The sequence below is a fragment of the Salmo salar genome, chromosome 17 (assembly GCF_965601325.2).
Source record: "Salmo salar chromosome 17, fSalSal1, whole genome shotgun sequence".
Classification (NCBI taxonomy): Eukaryota; Metazoa; Chordata; class Actinopteri; order Salmoniformes; family Salmonidae; genus Salmo; species Salmo salar.
In genome coordinates, this window is record NC_138307.1 from 19,863,498 (window position 1) to 19,881,714 (window position 18,217).

Below are 18,217 nucleotides of genomic sequence, written 5' to 3' on the forward strand. Positions count from 1 at the left end.
TACATCATACCACAGCCTGGTAATAGCATTACATCATACCACAGCCTGGTAATAGCATTACATCATACCACAGCCTGGTAATAGCATTACAACATACCACAGTCTGGTAATAGCATTACATCATACCACAGCCTGGTAATAGCATTACATCATACCACAGCCTGGTAATAGCATTACATCATACCACAGCCTGGTAATAGCATTACATCATACCACAGCCTGGTAATAGCGTTACATCATACCACAGCCTGGTAATAGCATTACATCATACCACAGCCTGGTAATAGCATTACATCATACCACAGCCTGGTAATAGCATTACATCATACCACAGCCTGGTAATAGCATTACATCATACCACAGCCTGGTAATAGCATTACATCATACCACAGCCTGGTAATAGTATTACATCATACCACAGCCTGGTAATAGCATTACATCATACCACAGCCTGGTAATAGCATTACAACATACCACCACAAGCGTGTTGGTCAAAACTGTGGCTTTGACTTTTGACAGTTCATGCAGGAATGTATGTATATTCTTTGTACATATGTTTTATAGAACATACCACTCCCATATGACCTCATGCGATGTGTGTGTGTAACAGGGTCTTACTTGAAGTGTGTGTGTGTGACAGGGTGTTACTTGAAGTGTGTGTGTGTGTGACAGGGTGTTACTTGAAGTGTGTGTGTGACAGGGTGTTACTTGAAGTGTGTGTGTGACAGGGTGTTACTTGAAGTGTGTGTGTGTGACAGGGTGTTACTTGAAGTGTGTGTGTGACAGGGTGTTACTTGAAGTGTGTGTGTGACAGGGTGTTACTTGAAGTGTGTGTGTGACAGGGTGTTACTTGATGTGTGTGTGTCTTACTTGATGTCACTCTCTCTGAACCTCTCCACATCCAGGTCTTCAATGAACTTCTCTCCCTTCATCCAGTAGATGAGCGGACTGACCTCCCCGGCGAAGCCGAAGAACGCTCGGCACGTCAGGTTGACTTGACTTCCTGTGGAGACAGGAAACAGGAAATAAGCCATGGTTGTCGTGGTAAGGAAGTAATATTGTTGTGGGTAAAGCAGGGGAAAATGTCTGGGAGAGGTGGAGCCCACTAATGTAGGTCTTTCCAGTACCATGGATAATATGGGTGATTCTTATTAGATGGTGTCTCCTATTGTCTAGACTCTAATGCACACCTCCAGACTCTGCCGTGCCTTCCAACACCTACATCCTCCTGAACTCATAGACACCCGTGAAGCTCCCCTATCCCCTCTGAAGTTCCCCTATCCCCTCTGAAGTTCCCCTATCCCCTAAAGTTCCCCTATCCCCTCTGAAGTTCCCCTATCCCCTCTGAAGTTCCCCTATCCCCTAAAGTTCCCCTATCCCCTCTGAAGTTCCCCTATCCCCTCTGAAGTTCCCCTATCCTCTCTGAAGTTCCCCTATCCTCTCTGAAGTTCCCCTATCCTCTCTGAAGTTCCCCTATCCCCTAAAGTTCCCCTATCCCCTCTGAAGTTCCCCTATCCTCTCTGAAGCTCCCCTATCCCCTAAAGTTCCCCTATCCCCTAAAGTTCCCCTATCCCCTCTGAAGTTCCCCTATCCCCTCTGAAGTTCCCCTATCCCCTCTGAAGTTCCCCTATCCTCTCTGAAGTTCTCCTATCCCCTCTGAAGTTCCCCTATCCCCTCTGAAGTTCCCCTATCCCCTCTGAAGTTCCCCTATCCTCTCTGAAGCTCTCCTATCCCCTCTGAAGTTCCCCTATCCTCTCTGAAGCTCCCCTATCCCTTAAAGTTCCCCTATCCCCTCTGAAGTTCCCCTATCCCCTCTGAAGTTCCCCTATCCCCTCTGAAGTTCCCCTATCCTCTCTGAAGCTCTCCTATCCCCTCTGAAGCTCTCCTATCCCCTCTGAAGCTCCCCTATCCCCTCTGAAGTTCCCCTATCCCCTCTGAAGCTCTCCTATCCCCTCTGAAGTTCCCCTATCCCCTCTGAAGTTCCCCTATCCTCTCTGAAGTTCCCCTATCCCCTCTGAAGCTCTCATATCCCCTCTGAAGCTCTCCTATCCCCTCTGAAGCTCTCCTATCCCATCTGAAGCTTTCTAATCCCCTGTGAAGCTCTCCTATCCCCTCTGAAGCTCCCCTGCCCCTTCTGAAGTTTCCCTGCCCCCTCTGAAGCTGTCCTATCCCCTCTGAAGCTCTCCTATCCCCTCTGAAGCTTTCCTATCCCCTCTGAAGTTCCCCTATCCCATCTGAAGCTCTCCTATCCCCTCTGAAGCTCATCTATCCCATCTGAAGCTCTCCTATCCCCTCTGAAGCTCTCCTATCCCCTCTGAAGCTCACCTATCCCATCTGAAGCTCTCTAATCCCCTCTGAAGCTCTCCTATCCCCTCTGAAGCTTTCCTATCCCCACTGAAGTTCCCCTATCCCATCTGAAGCTCACCTACCTCCTCTGAAGCTCTCCTATCACCTCTGAAGCTCACCTATCCCCTCTGAAGCTCACCTATCCCATCTGAAGCTCTCCTATCCCCTCTGAAGCTTTCCTATCCCCACTGAAGTTCCCCTATCCCATCTGAAGCTCAGCTACCTCCTCTGAAGCTCTCCTACCACCTCAGAAGCTCCCATCTCTCCTCCCATTCTCTCCCACTCTCTCCCTCATGCTCCTGAACACTGCTGAACTCCCTTTCACTCTCTCCCACGCACACTCCTGGCGTCCCCTACACAAAGGGCAGGGGGTGGTTATTAGCCCAGTACCCTTATTGTTCCACCCTACCAATTAGTGTGAGTGTGAAACATGATTCACAGCGTGCATGGTGAAAGATGTTCTACACACAACAGCCTCAGTGCTATTTAAAGTGGAACTGACAGCAATTTAGCAACATGAAATCTTATTAAAATCTGTTCATATACACTCCCAAGAACATGACAGTTTTTAAAACATTTTCTGACAAGTGAGCACTTAGATATGGTCATTTTCACATTTTCATAAATTCTTAGAATGTTTGGAAACTACGTATACTAAGGCATTTGTGAAAATTCTATAGCAATATAGAATGGGAAACTGGCCTTGCGTTTGGACAATTAATAGACAGTGCAGTAAATAAAACCTAATAAAAACATATGTCTTGTCCAGGACCGGAGTCTACACAGACGGTGCACCATAGACAATCAGAGCTACAGTAGACCTTCATGCAAACAAGCCATTTGCCACAACGGCCTGCCATCATTCACTTTGAACTGGACTGTGTGTTTACAGGCAGTAGGGCCTGCCATCATTTACTTTGAACTGGACTGTGTGTTTACAGGCAGTAGGGCCTGCCATCATTTACTTTGAACTGGACTGTGTGTTTACAGGCAGTAGGACCTGTCATCATTCACTTTGAACTGGACTGTGTGTTTACAGGCAGTAGGACCTGTCATCATTCACTTTGAACTGGACTGTGTGTTTACAGGCAGTAGGACCTGCCATCATTCACTATGAACTGGACTGTGTGTTTACAGGCAGTAGGACCTGTCATCATTCACTTTGAACTGGACTGTGTGTTTACAGGCAGTAGGACCTGCCATCATTCACTATGAACTGGACTGTGTGTTTACAGGCAGTAGGACCTGTCATCATTCACTTTGAACTGGACTGTGTGTTTACAGGCAGTAGGGCCTGTCATCATTCACTTTGAACTGGACTGTGTGTTTACAGGCCGTTGCAACAGCGTGACGTTAGATCATTAGAACGCATTCACCAAAAGCCACAAAATACACTTGAATGGATTTCTGGAAATATGTAGCTAAATACCACGAGTCCTCATATATTTGGGAACTTTACAGTCCTATTGATCAAACAACCACAAAAAGGTAGGTTTTCTCTCCCTCAGTTTTGCACATTAACAACAACAACATCAACAACTAATGCTAGCCAGAGCAAGATGAGCTAAAACATAATGAAAGAACATTAGATACAGTACAGTGCATTCAGATAGTATTCAGACCCCTTCCCCTTTTCCACATTTTGTTACGTTACATCCTTATCCTAAAATTAGTTAAATACATCTGTTCCTCATCAAGCTACACACAATACTCCACAATGACAAAGCGAAAATGGCCAAGATAAAGCAAAGCAGTTCGACACGTACAACAACACAGAGTTACACATGGAATAAACAGACATACAGTCAATAATACAATAGAAAAGGTATCCAGTGTGTGCATACAGTGTGTGCAAATGAGGTAAGATAAGGGAGGTAAGGCAATAAATAGGCCATGGTGGCGAAGTAATTACAATATACTGTAATTTCCGGACTATTAAGCGCACCTGAATATAAGCCGCACCCACTGAATTTAAAAAAAAGTATTATTTTGAACATAAATAAGCCGCACATGTCTATAAGCCGCAGGTGCCTACCGGTACATTGAAACAAATTAACTTTACACAGGCTTTAATGAAATACGGCTTGTAACAAAAATAAATAGGCTTTATCGAAACACGGCTTGTAACAAAAATAAATAGGCTTTAACGAAACACGGCTTGTAACAAAAATACAAAATTTGCAGTAAGCTTTCGTTGTCTTTTTGCACTGAGTCAATTCCTCACGCTGCTGTTTCCAACGTCTTATCATCGACTCATTAAGACCAAGCTCCCGTGCAGCAGCTCTATTTCCTTTTCCAATAGCCAGATCAATCGCCTTCAACTTGAAAGCTGCATCATATGCATTTCTCCGTGTCTTTGCCATGATGAGGGTGACAAAATGACTACCGTAATCAGAATGATGGGAAGTTTGAGAGCGCTCGATTTAATCTAAACAGTAAACAAAAAAGTTGTTTGACCTTAACCCGTTCAGCAATTTCATTGGTTTAAGGAAAGCTTCATGCTGCCAAAAAACTGAGCACGTCACAGAATGTGTTTTTTTGGAGAAAAAAAATTGAAAGCGGGAAAAATCCATATATTAGCCGCGTCATTGTTTAAGCCGCAAGGTTCAAAGCCTGGGAAAAAAGTTGCGGCTTATAGTCCGGAATTTACGGTACCAATAAAACACTGGAGTGATAGATGTGCAGGAGATGAATGTGCTACGCGTGCTCTTCACCAAATGTAATACCATTTCATATTTTTAACAAGAGTAATAGTTAGTATATTACATTTACGCAAATCATGAATGCTTTAAAACTATCTATATATTTATTACTTTACAAATTAACGTTATATTTCCATGGAAATACATGGGTAGCCATGAGAAAGACACCCCCCCCCCCCCCCCCAATAGTGATCGACTATCGAGGATCGTTGTGGGGCGCAATCGGGCGATATAGGCTTGTACACTATCGCCCAACTTTGTTTTAGGAACATCAGGCAGGCTTTAGGCAACCAACTGCCTGGCCGGTTGTAGCTCAATCTTGGGTGCAATGATCACGTTCACGCACTGACTGACTGTGTGGAGGCTCATTGATTTAACGTTATGCTAGCCTACATGATACACTAGTAAAGTAATAAAATATATAGCTGTCGGCTATATTAGCCACGACTTACCGTTCTTTGTGCAGCTTCAAATGTAGAACAAAGTTAGAAATTGTTGTGCCTCCGTATGTAATTTTCTTCCTGCATGTTTTCAAGTTGCAATCCGTTTTTTGTTGATACAGCGTTGTCTTTATATCCGAAAATAATAATTTTGGGTATCATCTTTCCAAGGGCTCCGTCTGAATTCACCCACCGACGTTCCTCTGCACTGCCACGCTCAACTTTTTCTCAGCTGGAACAATTTGATTGGCTGCTGTGCTGTCTGATTCAAACTGTAATCCGTTAAATGAAGAATTGATGCGCTGCACACTTTTTTTAATAGGATCATTGTTAATATTTGGGCTTGGGGAGGGTATCAAGTCAGGTCGAGTCAAAAGGCTTAAGTCCAAATCAAGTCACGAGTCATTGGTGTTAAAGTCAAAGTCGAGTTGCAAGTCATCATATTTGTGACTCGAGTCTGACTCAAGTCCAAGTCATGTGACTTGAGTCCACACCTCTGGTTGACGGTGCATTTCAGATCAAAAACCAAGCCATGAGGTCAAAGGAATTGTCCGTAGAGCTCCGAGACAGGATTGTCGAGGTACAGATCTGGGGAAGGGTACCAAAACCTTTCTGCATCATTGAAGGTCCCCAAGAACACAGTGGCCTTCATCATACTTAAATGGAAGCAGTTTGGAACTACCAAGATTCTTCCTAGAGCTTTCCACCCGGCCAACCTGAGCAATCGGGGGAGAAGGGCCTTGGTCAGGGAGGTGACCAAGAACACGATGGTCACTCTGACAGAGCTCCAAAGTTCCTCTGTGGATGAAGGAAGGAAGGACATCCATCTCTGCAGCACTCCACCAATCAGGCATGGCTAGACGGAAGCCACTCCTCAGTAAAAGGCACATGACAGCCCGCTTGGAGTTTGCCAATGCAGGAGTGACTCCGGGACAAGTCTCTGAATGTCCTTGAGTGGCTCCGCCAGAGCCCGGACTTGAACCCGATCGAACATCTCTGGAGAGACCTGAAAATAGCTGTGCAGCGACGCTCCCTATCCAACCTGACAGAGCTTGAGAGGTTCTGCAGAGAAGAATGGGAGAAGATCTCAAATACAGGTGTGCCAAGATTGTAGTTTCATACCCAAGAAGACTTGAGGCTGTAATCGCTGCCAAAGGTGCTTCAACAAAGTACTGAGTAAAGGGTCTGAATACTTATGTAAAGGATTTATCCGGTTTTTTTATTTGATAAATTAGCAAACATTTCTAAAAAACAGTTTTTACTTCGTCATTATGGAGTATTGTTTGTAGATTGATGAGGAAAACAAATAAGTCTGTAACGTAACAAAATGTGGAAAAAGTCAAGGGGTCTGAATACTTTCCGAATGCACTGTAAACCCTCTCAAATTGTTTGAGCTAGTTGGCCGTCAAAATTGTACTGATAAACGATGGGGAATTGTAGACTTCCCATCCTTCTGCAGCTTGCCTGCAACCAAGCACCCAAGCTAACTGGCCAAAGTTGGCTAGCTTGCTACTTCCAGACACAAATGAGAGAACACCTCACTCTGGCCACTTTACTCGCCCTAGCAGAGCTGGTTAGCAAGGCTGTTTGCATGTTATCTAGAGCATTCTTGACTAACTATTACTTTTTCTGCCTACGTTTACTGACACCGGTCATATTCAGCCGGTGTAGCACGTTCGTAAAGGCATCAGTTATTCAGGCTCTCTGACATACTCAGACAAGTCTGTTCTGAAATAGATAGCCAGAGTGAATTTGCGAACACAAGAGATATGCTAACTGGATAATATTGTGGAAATATTGAATCAAATATTTCTCATATACCGGAACTTGTAAATTCAAATAGACTTTATTACAAAGTAACAGAGCCGAGCAATTCCATGGAACAACTGATTTTTCTTGTTACAGACCTCAGGCTTTATAGGTTTCCACTTTCAGATAACACACATGGTCACTCCCCTCTATGTAGATGATTAACACCCCTTGGTCTCTCGCCACCATTATCTTCTTGTCACAATTCTTGATTGTTAACGCCCACATCTGCTTAATTTAGATTGTAAGCGTGGCGGCGCCATAGTGTTAATACAAAAAAGAATACATTTATTGTATATATACTTTCCTAATATAAGTGTTTTTCTAATAATACTTGATTAGTACAAACAATTGTTCTTATTACAGATACATGGTTCTTATTACAGATACATGGTTCTTATTACAGATACATGGTTCTTATTACAGATACATGGCTCTTATTACAGATACATGGTTCTTATTACAGATACATGGTTCTTATTACAGATACATGGTTCTTAATACAGATACATGGTTCTTATTACAGATTCATGGCTCTTATTACAGATACATGGTTCTTATTACAGATACATGGTTCTTATTACAGATACATGGTTCTTATTACAGATACATGGTTCTTATTACAGATACATGGCTCTTGGTGCCTATATTAATTAACTAAGGTGCACATTTCCTGCTTACGTTCTGTTTTAACATGTCTAGTGATTAAGTCCATGTTGACCCAGTCTGTACACTCCCATGGATTCTGCTTATGTTCTGTTTTCATATGTCCAAGGGTTAACTCTTTGTTAATCCAGCTCTGACCATTCACCTGAGCTCAGCCTTTACTCTGCTTACACATGTCTATTAATTAACCCTATGTTTCCTGTCTCAATACTTTTGGGAGAACAGTCTAGATACTGGAAAATCAACCATAGTCATGAATTTTCACCTACAATTGTCACGTCCTGGCCAGTATAAGGGTTAATTGTTATTGTAGTTTGGTCAGGACGTGGCAGAGGGTATTTGTTTTATGTGGTCTGGGGTGGTGTTTTAGTAAAAGGGTGTTTGATTTAGTATTTCCGGGTTTTTGGTTTATGGTCTATGTTTATGTATTTCTATGTGTAGTCTAAGTGTGTTTCTATGTAGAGTTAATTGGGGTGGACTTCCAATTGAAGGCAGCTGTGTGGTGTTGCCTTTGATTGGAAGTCCTATATTAGTTGGGTGTGTTTGTCTGTGTGTTTGTGGGAGATTGCCTTGTGCCTTGCCAGACTGTCTGTATATTGTTCGTTCACTTGTTTTGTTATTTTGGTGTTCATTTTGGGAAGTTAATAAACGTCAAAATGAGCTTACACATACCTGCTGCGTTTCCATTACCGACGAAAACCGTGACAACAATAACAGTCATTCAAGTTCTTGCTAGCTAACCTAATGACACCTGCATCTCTAACTGTGTATAGTCACCGGAAAATGATATGAGGGGAAAAGTCAGTCACTCACCCACTTCTCCAATGACATGATATCCTCCTTGCAGCTAGCTAGCTAATATTAGGCTCTGTTTTTAGCTTGCTACATAAATGGCAAGCTATCAACCACTTATGACTGACTTGTGATCATTGGCCTTGCTAGTTTGATTGTATTGACATTCCCAGTCTTGGTTACATTCGTCCATTTTTGTCCAAAATATTGAGCCATTGAAACTGAAACAGTGCATTCTGAATGGAGGCAGGTAACAATATACCAGACCAGCTGTGATTTACAACCTGATAGTAATATTTTTAAAATACCAAGAAATGTATTGGTGAATTATATGAATCATGCAATGAACTGCATCCATCTATTCTGCCAACAATGCCTTAGTGTACGTCATGGAATGTTGAGTCAAATAGAACCTATTTTTAAAACCTCTTATCAAGTTGATTTTGTAGCATAAACTGGGAATTTGATATTTTTTACTGATATTATGATTCTGTTTGTTTCATGTCAACAAAGTAGTTAAAACGCTGTCTGTCAAGAGTCATTTTGCAGCAGGTGGGACGGAGTCGGGCGCACGACACCGAGAATGAGTAATAAAGGTCTTTACTCAACAAAACAACAAAATATTCCACGTAGGGAAACAAACTCAGCTCACAAACATACGTGACAGCTTAACACGGAACAATCACGTACAAAACCAATGGGGAAACCAGAGGATTAAATAGGGAACAATAAAACCTCTATGGGCTAGGTGGGACGCAAGCGTCCCACCCGTGGTGCACTCCATCAACAGCAGGTGCATTTCAAGAGCGGCAAATTTTAATCCAAATAAATGTCAAAATTCAAAATTTTCAAACATACAACTATTTTACACCCTTTGAAAGATAAACATCTCCTTAATCTAACCACGTTTTACGATTTCAAAAAGGTTTTACGGCGAAAGCATAAATTTAGAGTATGTTAGGACAGTACATTTACAAGAGTTGTGTGTAATGTTTTGTCAATTCAAAGACAGGGTCACCAAAACCATAAAACCAGCTAAAATGATGCACTAACCTTTTACAATCTCCATCAGATGACACTCCTAGGACATTATGTTAGACAATGCATGCATTTTTAGTTCTATCAAGTTCATATTTATATCCAAAAACAGCGTTTTACTATGGCATTGATGTTGAGGAAATCGTTTCCCTCCAATAACCGGCAGTCAAGTCAGCACCACAAATTAAATAATTAAAATTAGAAAACATTGGTAAAATATTATATTGTCATTTAAAGAATTATAGATTTACATCTCTTGAACGCAATCAACTTGCCAGATTTAAAAATAACCTTACTGGGAAATCACACTTTGCAATAATCTGAGCACTGCGCCCAGAAAAATACGCGTTGCGATACAGACTAGCCGTCATGTTGGGGAGATCTAAAATCGAAAATACTATGTAAATAATCCATTACCTTTGATTCTCTTCATCAGATGTCACTTCCAGGTATCACAGGTCCATAACGAATGTAGTTTTGTTCAAAAAAGCTCATCATTTATGTCCAAAAATCTCCGTCTTGTTAGCACATGATCTAAGCCCGCCGGACTTCACTTCATGAACGAGGGGAAAAAATATATTTACGTTCGTTCAAACATGTCAAACGTTGTATAGCATAAATCATTAGGGCCTTTTTTAACCAGAACATGAATAATATTCAAGGTGGACGAATGCATTCTCTTTTATAACGTATTGGAACGAGGGTACCCAACATGAACTCGCGCGCCAGGTGTCTAATGGGCCATCATCGTTCCATGGCTCTTGTTCGGTCAGATCTCCCTCCAGAAGACTCAAAACACTTTGTAAAGGCTGGTGACATCTAGTGGAAGCAATAGGAAGTGCCAAAATATTCCTCAGCCCCTGTGTTTTTCAATGGCATAGGTTTAAAGGTAATACAACACATCAACTTCCTGTCAGAAAATGTCTCAGGGTTTTGCCTGCCAAATGAGTTCTGTTATACTCACAGACACCATTCAAACAGTTTTAGAAACTTTAGGGTGTTTTCTATCCATATATAATAAGTATATGCATATTCTAGTTACTGGGTAGGATTAGTAACCAGATTAAATCGGGTACATTTTTTTATCCAGCCGTGCAAATACTGCCCCCTAGTCCCAACAGGTTAAGAAATGGAAATCAGGTGTGTACAATGAAGACAAAACAAATGGAAAAAGAAAACGTGGATCGGTGGCAACTAGAAAACCGGTGACGACGACCGCCGAACGCCGCCCGAACAAGGAGAGGGACCAACTTCGGCGAAAGTCGTGACACTGTCAGATCCACTTTAAAGCATATTGGATGTGCTATGCATATCAGATACAATGCATGCCACCCCAAAGATCAGGCTAATGCTGATGATGTGTCTGAGATTGAAGAGGCGGTTCGTGTTTTAACAACTGGTAGAGGTACTGAAACGCCATCATTATTATTCATCTAACCTTAATAAAATCACATTTCTTTTCAATCAATCAAATGTATTTATAAAGCCCTTCTTACATCAGCTAATGTCACAAAGTGCTGTACAGAAACCCAGCCTAAAACCCCAAACAGCAAGCAATGCAGGTGTAGAAGCATAAAAACCTCTACATTCTACTGGATGGAGAGAGATTCAGGCCTCAGGATCATACGATAACCCCGAGATTGTCAGAAAGGAGCATTGACATCAAGAGTGACATTCAAGCAACTATAACCACCACCTACACTACTCCAAGAGCCATTTGGAGGGGAATCTCATAGAAATCAGATGTTGGAAATCTGTAGCAGCAGCACCTGGCTCCATCCAGCAGACAGACAGGCAGACAGACAGACAGACAGACAGACAGACAGACAGACAGACAGACAGACAGGCACAGAGTGATGTGATGTGGAGATAGACTCCAGAGGCCAGGGACTAGACTGACTGACTGACACAGTGAATGGGGCTGAAGGGTAAGCTGACACGGCTCAGGAGACAGATTCTCTCCCTGTGCTGGAGCTTTTTCTTTCTCCCCTCTCAGCTCATTTCCCAGCCATATCTTATGTGGCGGAGAGAGAGATAAGCCCAGTGTCTCTTAACTCCACCCAGCCAGCCCCGGAGACTTGGGACCAACGATGAGACGCCCGGATTATGGATCCCATTCGCTCTTTTTTCTCTTTATTTCTCACTCTGTTTTCTCATTTGTGCTGTGTCTTTCTTCTGCACAGGAATTCATGTGTATTACAGAAACTCTAAATAAGCTAAACATTGTGTCGATCACTGTAAACCCCAGCACTACACAGCTGATCCAGATAATCAACTCATCAAGCGTTGATTATATGAATCAGCTGTGTAGTGCTAGAACAAAAACAAAATCTTGCTGTAAACTAAATACTACATTTAGTGATATGAAATTTCCCTATTACAGGCAGGCACACAGACACACACTTGTGTACATGCAATCTGGGACATAGACCGGCCAGTCTATCTCATTAGTTGTCATTGAGTGAGGCAACATTTTCTATACCAACCAACAGTAGGGCCATGTGCTGTGAGCCCACAATATCCACACCGTAACCCAAAACACCATCAAAGCCAGAGAGCCAGAGAGGCTAGCCACTAGAGCCCATATTAAGCTGGACTGATCAAGGAGCGGCCATTAAAAGTATGTTGAGAAAGTCAAAGAGGTGATTCAGCATCATTCATTAGTGTTCTCACTCATCTCCCCATCCCTCCCCCAGGGGTTGGGGCTCAGATGTCTGTGAGATGGCAGATAGCGGTGGAGGATAATTGGCAGTTCAAAGATAATAGGGATTTATTTGACCATCTCTCTCTGGTTCTGAAACGTTCCGCCATGTTGCAGCCCCCTTGTCAGAAACCAGGTAAACATAAACGGACCTGTGAATCTGGTTGATTTCTATCTTTTCCCTACATGAATTATGGTAAACACCTCTGAACTTCAGCTATTTGGGAGACTAGGGCCAATTCAATGGCTTAGAATTGCAGGATGCACCTTGAGTGTGACAGTGTGCCCATTGATGCGAGTTATGAAGTGGAGCAACATGGCGCAGTACCACTCCTGTCCACAAGATGTCACTATGGAGCTACAGAGCAGGTACAGACCTGCACTCATGCAAAATAAAAAGCAAAGCGTGCTGACAGGTTCAGCTCTGAGAGGAATCATTATTCTCCTCTTGCTACACCACAAAAATACTGTACCTTTATTCCTGGGGGATTGGAAATCACCCCATTTTATTCAATGTAATACCACAAGTCATGCAGGCTCTAATGTACCATTATTCGTGTATGTACACAATTTACTGCAAATTCCCAACATCAGATAATGGAGATTATGCACATAATAATCACAAAGTGGGAGTACCTTTATTGACATGTTAATCTAGGTAGGTCAAGATCACACTGACTACACAGAAGGGCATACACACACACACACACACACACACACACACACACACACACACACACACCCTCTCTCTTCATTCCTCTCCCTTTCTCTCCCTTCCTCTCTCCCCTCTTCCTCTCTCTCCTTCCCATCCTCTCTCTTTCTCCCTTTCTCATTTCCTCTCTCCCTCTCTCTCCCTTTCTCTCTCTCTCTCCCCGTCTCTCTCTCTCTCTCTCTCTCTCTCTCTCTCTCTCTCTCTCTCTCTCTCTCTCTCTCTCTCTCTCTCTCTCTCCCTCTCTCTCGCCCTTACTCACTCCCCCCTCCCTCTCTTCCTTATCTTCCTCTGCCTTCCTTAAGCCTCTCTTAGTCACAGTAATAAGGTAAAAAGCTGCAGCATTGCCATCACCGCTCTGAGCGGAGGAAGGAAGCAGTCGATTCGATGGGATGCCCGATCGCCAGAGGAGCACACACGCACACATAACACACGCGCACGCACACATAACACACACACACACACACACACACACACACACACACACACACACACACACACACACACACACACACACACACACACACACACACACACACGCACACATAACAATGGTCTCAATGAGCATACTGTACATGTAGGTACATGTCCAGACCATATACGCCTCAAAGAAGTACAGCCTGAGAGGCAAGTAATGAGGGCCCATGAGGTCTGTTCCAGATCATCATATAACGCTGAGGTCTGTTCATCATATGAAAATGAGGTCTGTTTTTTTATTTAACCTTTATTTAACTAGGCAAGTCAGGTAAGAAAAAAATATTATCTACAATGACAGCCTAGGAACAGTGGGTTAACTGCCTTGTTCAGGGGTAGAATGACAGATTTTTACTTTGTCATCTCAGGGACTCGATCTAGCAACCTTTCGGTTACTGGCCCGATGCTCTAACCACTAGGCTACCTGCCAACCCTGCTCCAGATCATCATTTTACCCCGAGGTCTGTTCCAGATCATCGTATAACCCTGACGTCTGTTCCAGATCATCGTATAACCCTGAGGTCTGCTCCAGATCATCATTTTACCCTGAGGTCTGTTCCAGATCATCATTTTACCCTGAGGTCTGTTCCAGATCATCATTTTACCCTGAGGTCTGTTCCAGATCATCGTATAACCCTGAGGTCTGTTCCAGATCATCATTTTACCCTGAGGTCTGCTCCAGATCATCATTTTACCCTGAGGTCTGCTCCAGATCATCATTTTACCCTGAGGTCTGTTCCAGATCATCATTTTACCCTGAGGTCTGTTCCAGATCATCGTATAACCCTGAGGTCTGTTCCAGATCATCATATAACCCTGAGGTCTGTTCCAGATCATCATATAACCTTGAGGTCTGTTCCAGATCATCGTATAACCCTGAGGTCTGTTCCAGATCATCGTATCACCCTGAGGTCTGTTCCAGATCATCGTATAACCCTGAGGTCTGTTCCAGATCATCGTATAACCCTGAGGTCTGTTCCAGATCATCGTATAACCCTGAGGTCTGTTCCAGATCATCGTATAACCCTGAGGTCTGTTCCAGATCATCGTATAACCCTGAGGTCTGTTCCAGATCATCGTATAACCTCGAGGTCTGTTCCAGATCATCGTATAACCCTGAGGTCTGTTCCAGATCATCGTATAACCCCGAGGTCTGTTCCAGATCATCATATAACCCTGAGGTCTGTTCCAGATCCTCATATACAAACACTATATAGGCCTATACTGTACTGTACTTCCTGTACCCCCCCCCCCCCTTTCTAGCTCTGACTATACTGATAGATACTTTATTGAGGAAAAATGTACTTTCTATGCATGTGATATGTGGTTGTCCCACCTAGCTATCTTCTGATTAATGTACTGTAAGTCTCTCTGGATAAGAGCGTCTGCTAAATGACTCAAATGTAAAATGTAAATGGTGGCGTTCCTCTGCTCAGACGTTGTGTGCATATACCAATAGTTGCATGCCACGTCATCGACTGTGTTGTCAGGCACCAGATTGCTATAACATTTGATTGTGTTTAGCTGATTGGTAAAATACCTATCCACACATTGTAAGATTTGGCAGGCATCAGATCTGGGCAGAGGAATGCGCCCACTATAAAGGACAAGACTGTACTGTACATCCTATATGACAAACCCAAGTCTAAGTCAAGCACTGACCTAGCATATTCCGTGTTTTGTATGTTGACTCATCTGCTAACAGCAGAGCAGTTTGTAAGTGAGGAAGCTTTCCCTTTCTAATATAGCTGTCCTGAATAAATTACGCTTCAGTTACAATTGGAGAAAGATTTCAAAGTGAAGGAACGCTGCTTTGGAAACTTTCAGTGCCTTTGAAATCCCAGCTGTAATGACATTGAACGTGTTTTTAATCCTCCTACTCTTCCTTCATGGAGAGAGGAAGATAATTTACTACTGAACCATTAAGCCCAATAACAGGGTTCAAAACAAAAGGATAATTTCATGTTCACAGCAGTCCTGCTTCTCTGACTGAGTATGTGTGTGTGTGTGTACACTGTGCCTGTGTGAGTGTTTGTGTGTGTGATTGTGAGCGTGCATGTGTGTGTGTCCTCTGATTGACTAAGTGTGTGCCTGTGTGTGTGTGCCTAGTGTGTGTGTGTGTGTGTGTGTGTGTGTGTGTGTGTGTGTGTGTGTGTGTGTGTGTGTGTGTGTGTGTGTGTGTGTGTGTGTGTGTGTGTGTGTGCGCATGTGTGTGTGCAGGGACACACTTGGATGCATAGGGCTAATGGTTTCTCTATGCTTCTCTCATGATGCTTTGTTGTCCTCTTTCTCCCAGTATAATCTGCTACTTACACTACTGTGACCACCACATTCAATTAGCCAGCTCTCTGCTGTCTCACTCATGGCCCATCCACGACTAGACACATATTTCCATTGGACCTCATTACCAAAATTGGCTGGCATGACGTTTCTCTCATTACGGAAACACTGTGAGTTTATGGAGCGTCACAATAGCAATAACCAAACCACCGTGCCTAGTCTAAACCATTCTGAAGAGTCCTCGGCCATGCATGGAGTGAATTGATGATTTCTACTACAGTACACAGCAGACCAGACCTGCACTCTTCATTATGATCGTTGTTGAGATGTAACGTTAGGAGACCATGAGAGATTTGGTTGTAAACCGCTGTCTGTAGCACATTGAATGGTTGTGTTGATTTCCAATCAGAGGGCAAGTACACTGCAATCGAATGCGAGCTTATAGAGATCAATGTACAGTATGGATGTGTGCCTGGCTGGACATAGAGGATCGATCGGATTATACTGCACCATGGACTCTGAAGTTATAGAGAGAGTTGGAGAGAGAGAAAGAGAGAGAGAGAGAGAGACCACATCCAAATAATGCATGGCTAGTAGACCACAGCCTGACATTTTCAAAAGATCAACAGCCTCTCCTGCATTGATATTTTCAACAATGCAATGCACTTAAGCACAAAGGGTGATTAATACAAAAGCCCACTGCTCTAATGGATGATCATTGTACCGATATGCCTGATTCAGATATGGAACAGAACACTAATAATAATAGTCATAATAATGGAATGGATTTATATAGCTCCTTTCTACCAACCGAGGTAGTCAAAGCATTTATATAGCTCCTTTCTACCAACCGAGGTAGTCAAAGAATTTATATAGCTCCTTTCTACCAACCGAGGTAGTCAAAGCATTTATATAGCTCCTTTCTACCAACCGAGGTATTCAAAGCATTTATATAGCTCCTTTCTACCAACCGAGGTAGTCAAAGCATTTATATAGCTCCTTTCTACCAACCGAGGTATTCAAAGCATTTATATAGCCCCTTTCTACCAACCGAGGTAGTCAAAGCATTTATATAGCTCCTTTCTACCAACCGAGGTATTCAAAGCATTTATATAGCTCCTTTCTACCAACCGAGGTAGTCAAAGCATTTATATAGCTCCTTTCTACCAACCGAGGTAGTCAAAGCATTTATATAGCCCCTTTCTACCAACCGAGGTAGTCAAAGCATTTATATAGCTCCTTTCTACCAACCGAGGTATTCAAAGCATTTATATAGCTCCTTTCTACCAACCGAGGTAGTCAAAGCATTTATATAGCTCCTTTCTACCAACCGAGGTAGTCAAAGCATTTATATAGCCCCTTTCTACCAACCGAGGTAGTCAAAGCATTTATATAGCTCCTTTCTACCAACCGAGGTAATCAAAGCATTTATATAGCTCCTTTCTACCAACCGAGGTAGTCAAAGCATTTATATAGCTCCTTTCTACCAACCGAGGTAGTCAAAGCATTTATATAGCTCCTTTCTACCAACCGAGGTAGTCAAAGCATTTATATAGCTCCTTTCTACCAACCGAGGTAGTCAAAGCATTTATATAGCCCCTTTCTACCAACCGAGGTAGTCAAAGCATTTATATAGCTCCTTTCTACCAACCGAGGTAGTCAAAGCATTTATATAGCTCCTTTCTACCAACCGAGGTAGTCAAAGAATTTATATAGCTCCTTTCTACCAACCGAGGTAGTCAAAGCATTTATATAGCTCCTTTCTACCAACCGAGGTAGTCAAAGCATTTATATAGCTCCTTTCTACCAACCGAGGTATTCAAAGCATTTATATAGCTCCTTTCTACCAACCGAGGTAGTCAAAGCATTTATATAGCTCCTTTCTACCAACCGAGGTATTCAAAGCATTTATATAGCCCCTTTCTACCAACCGAGGTAGTCAAAGCATTTATATAGCTCCTTTCTACCAACCGAGGTATTCAAAGCATTTATATAGCTCCTTTCTACCAACCGAGGTAGTCAAAGCATTTATATAGCTCCTTTCTACCAACCGAGGTAGTCAAAGCATTTATATAGCCCCTTTCTACCAACCGAGGTAGTCAAAGCATTTATATAGCTCCTTTCTACCAACCGAGGTAATCAAAGCATTTATATAGCTCCTTTCTACCAACCGAGGTAGTCAAAGCATTTATATAGCTCCTTTCTACCAACCGAGGTAGTCAAAGCATTTATATAGCTCCTTTCTACCAACCGAGGTAGT

The 18,217-nt window shown here is 42.8% G+C and overlaps 1 protein-coding gene across 1 annotated transcript in view; it reads right to left on the reverse strand.

Moving 5' to 3' along the window:
- Window positions 1–18,217, reverse strand: part of LOC106575569 (interleukin-1 receptor accessory protein-like 1) — a 401,023-nt gene that overhangs the window by 110,444 nt on the left and 272,362 nt on the right. Inside the window, exon 7 of the mRNA XM_045699173.2 lies at window positions 871–1,003. Coding sequence (XP_045555129.1) covers window positions 871–1,003 — 133 coding nt within the window. The remainder of the gene's footprint in view (window positions 1–870; window positions 1,004–18,217) is intronic.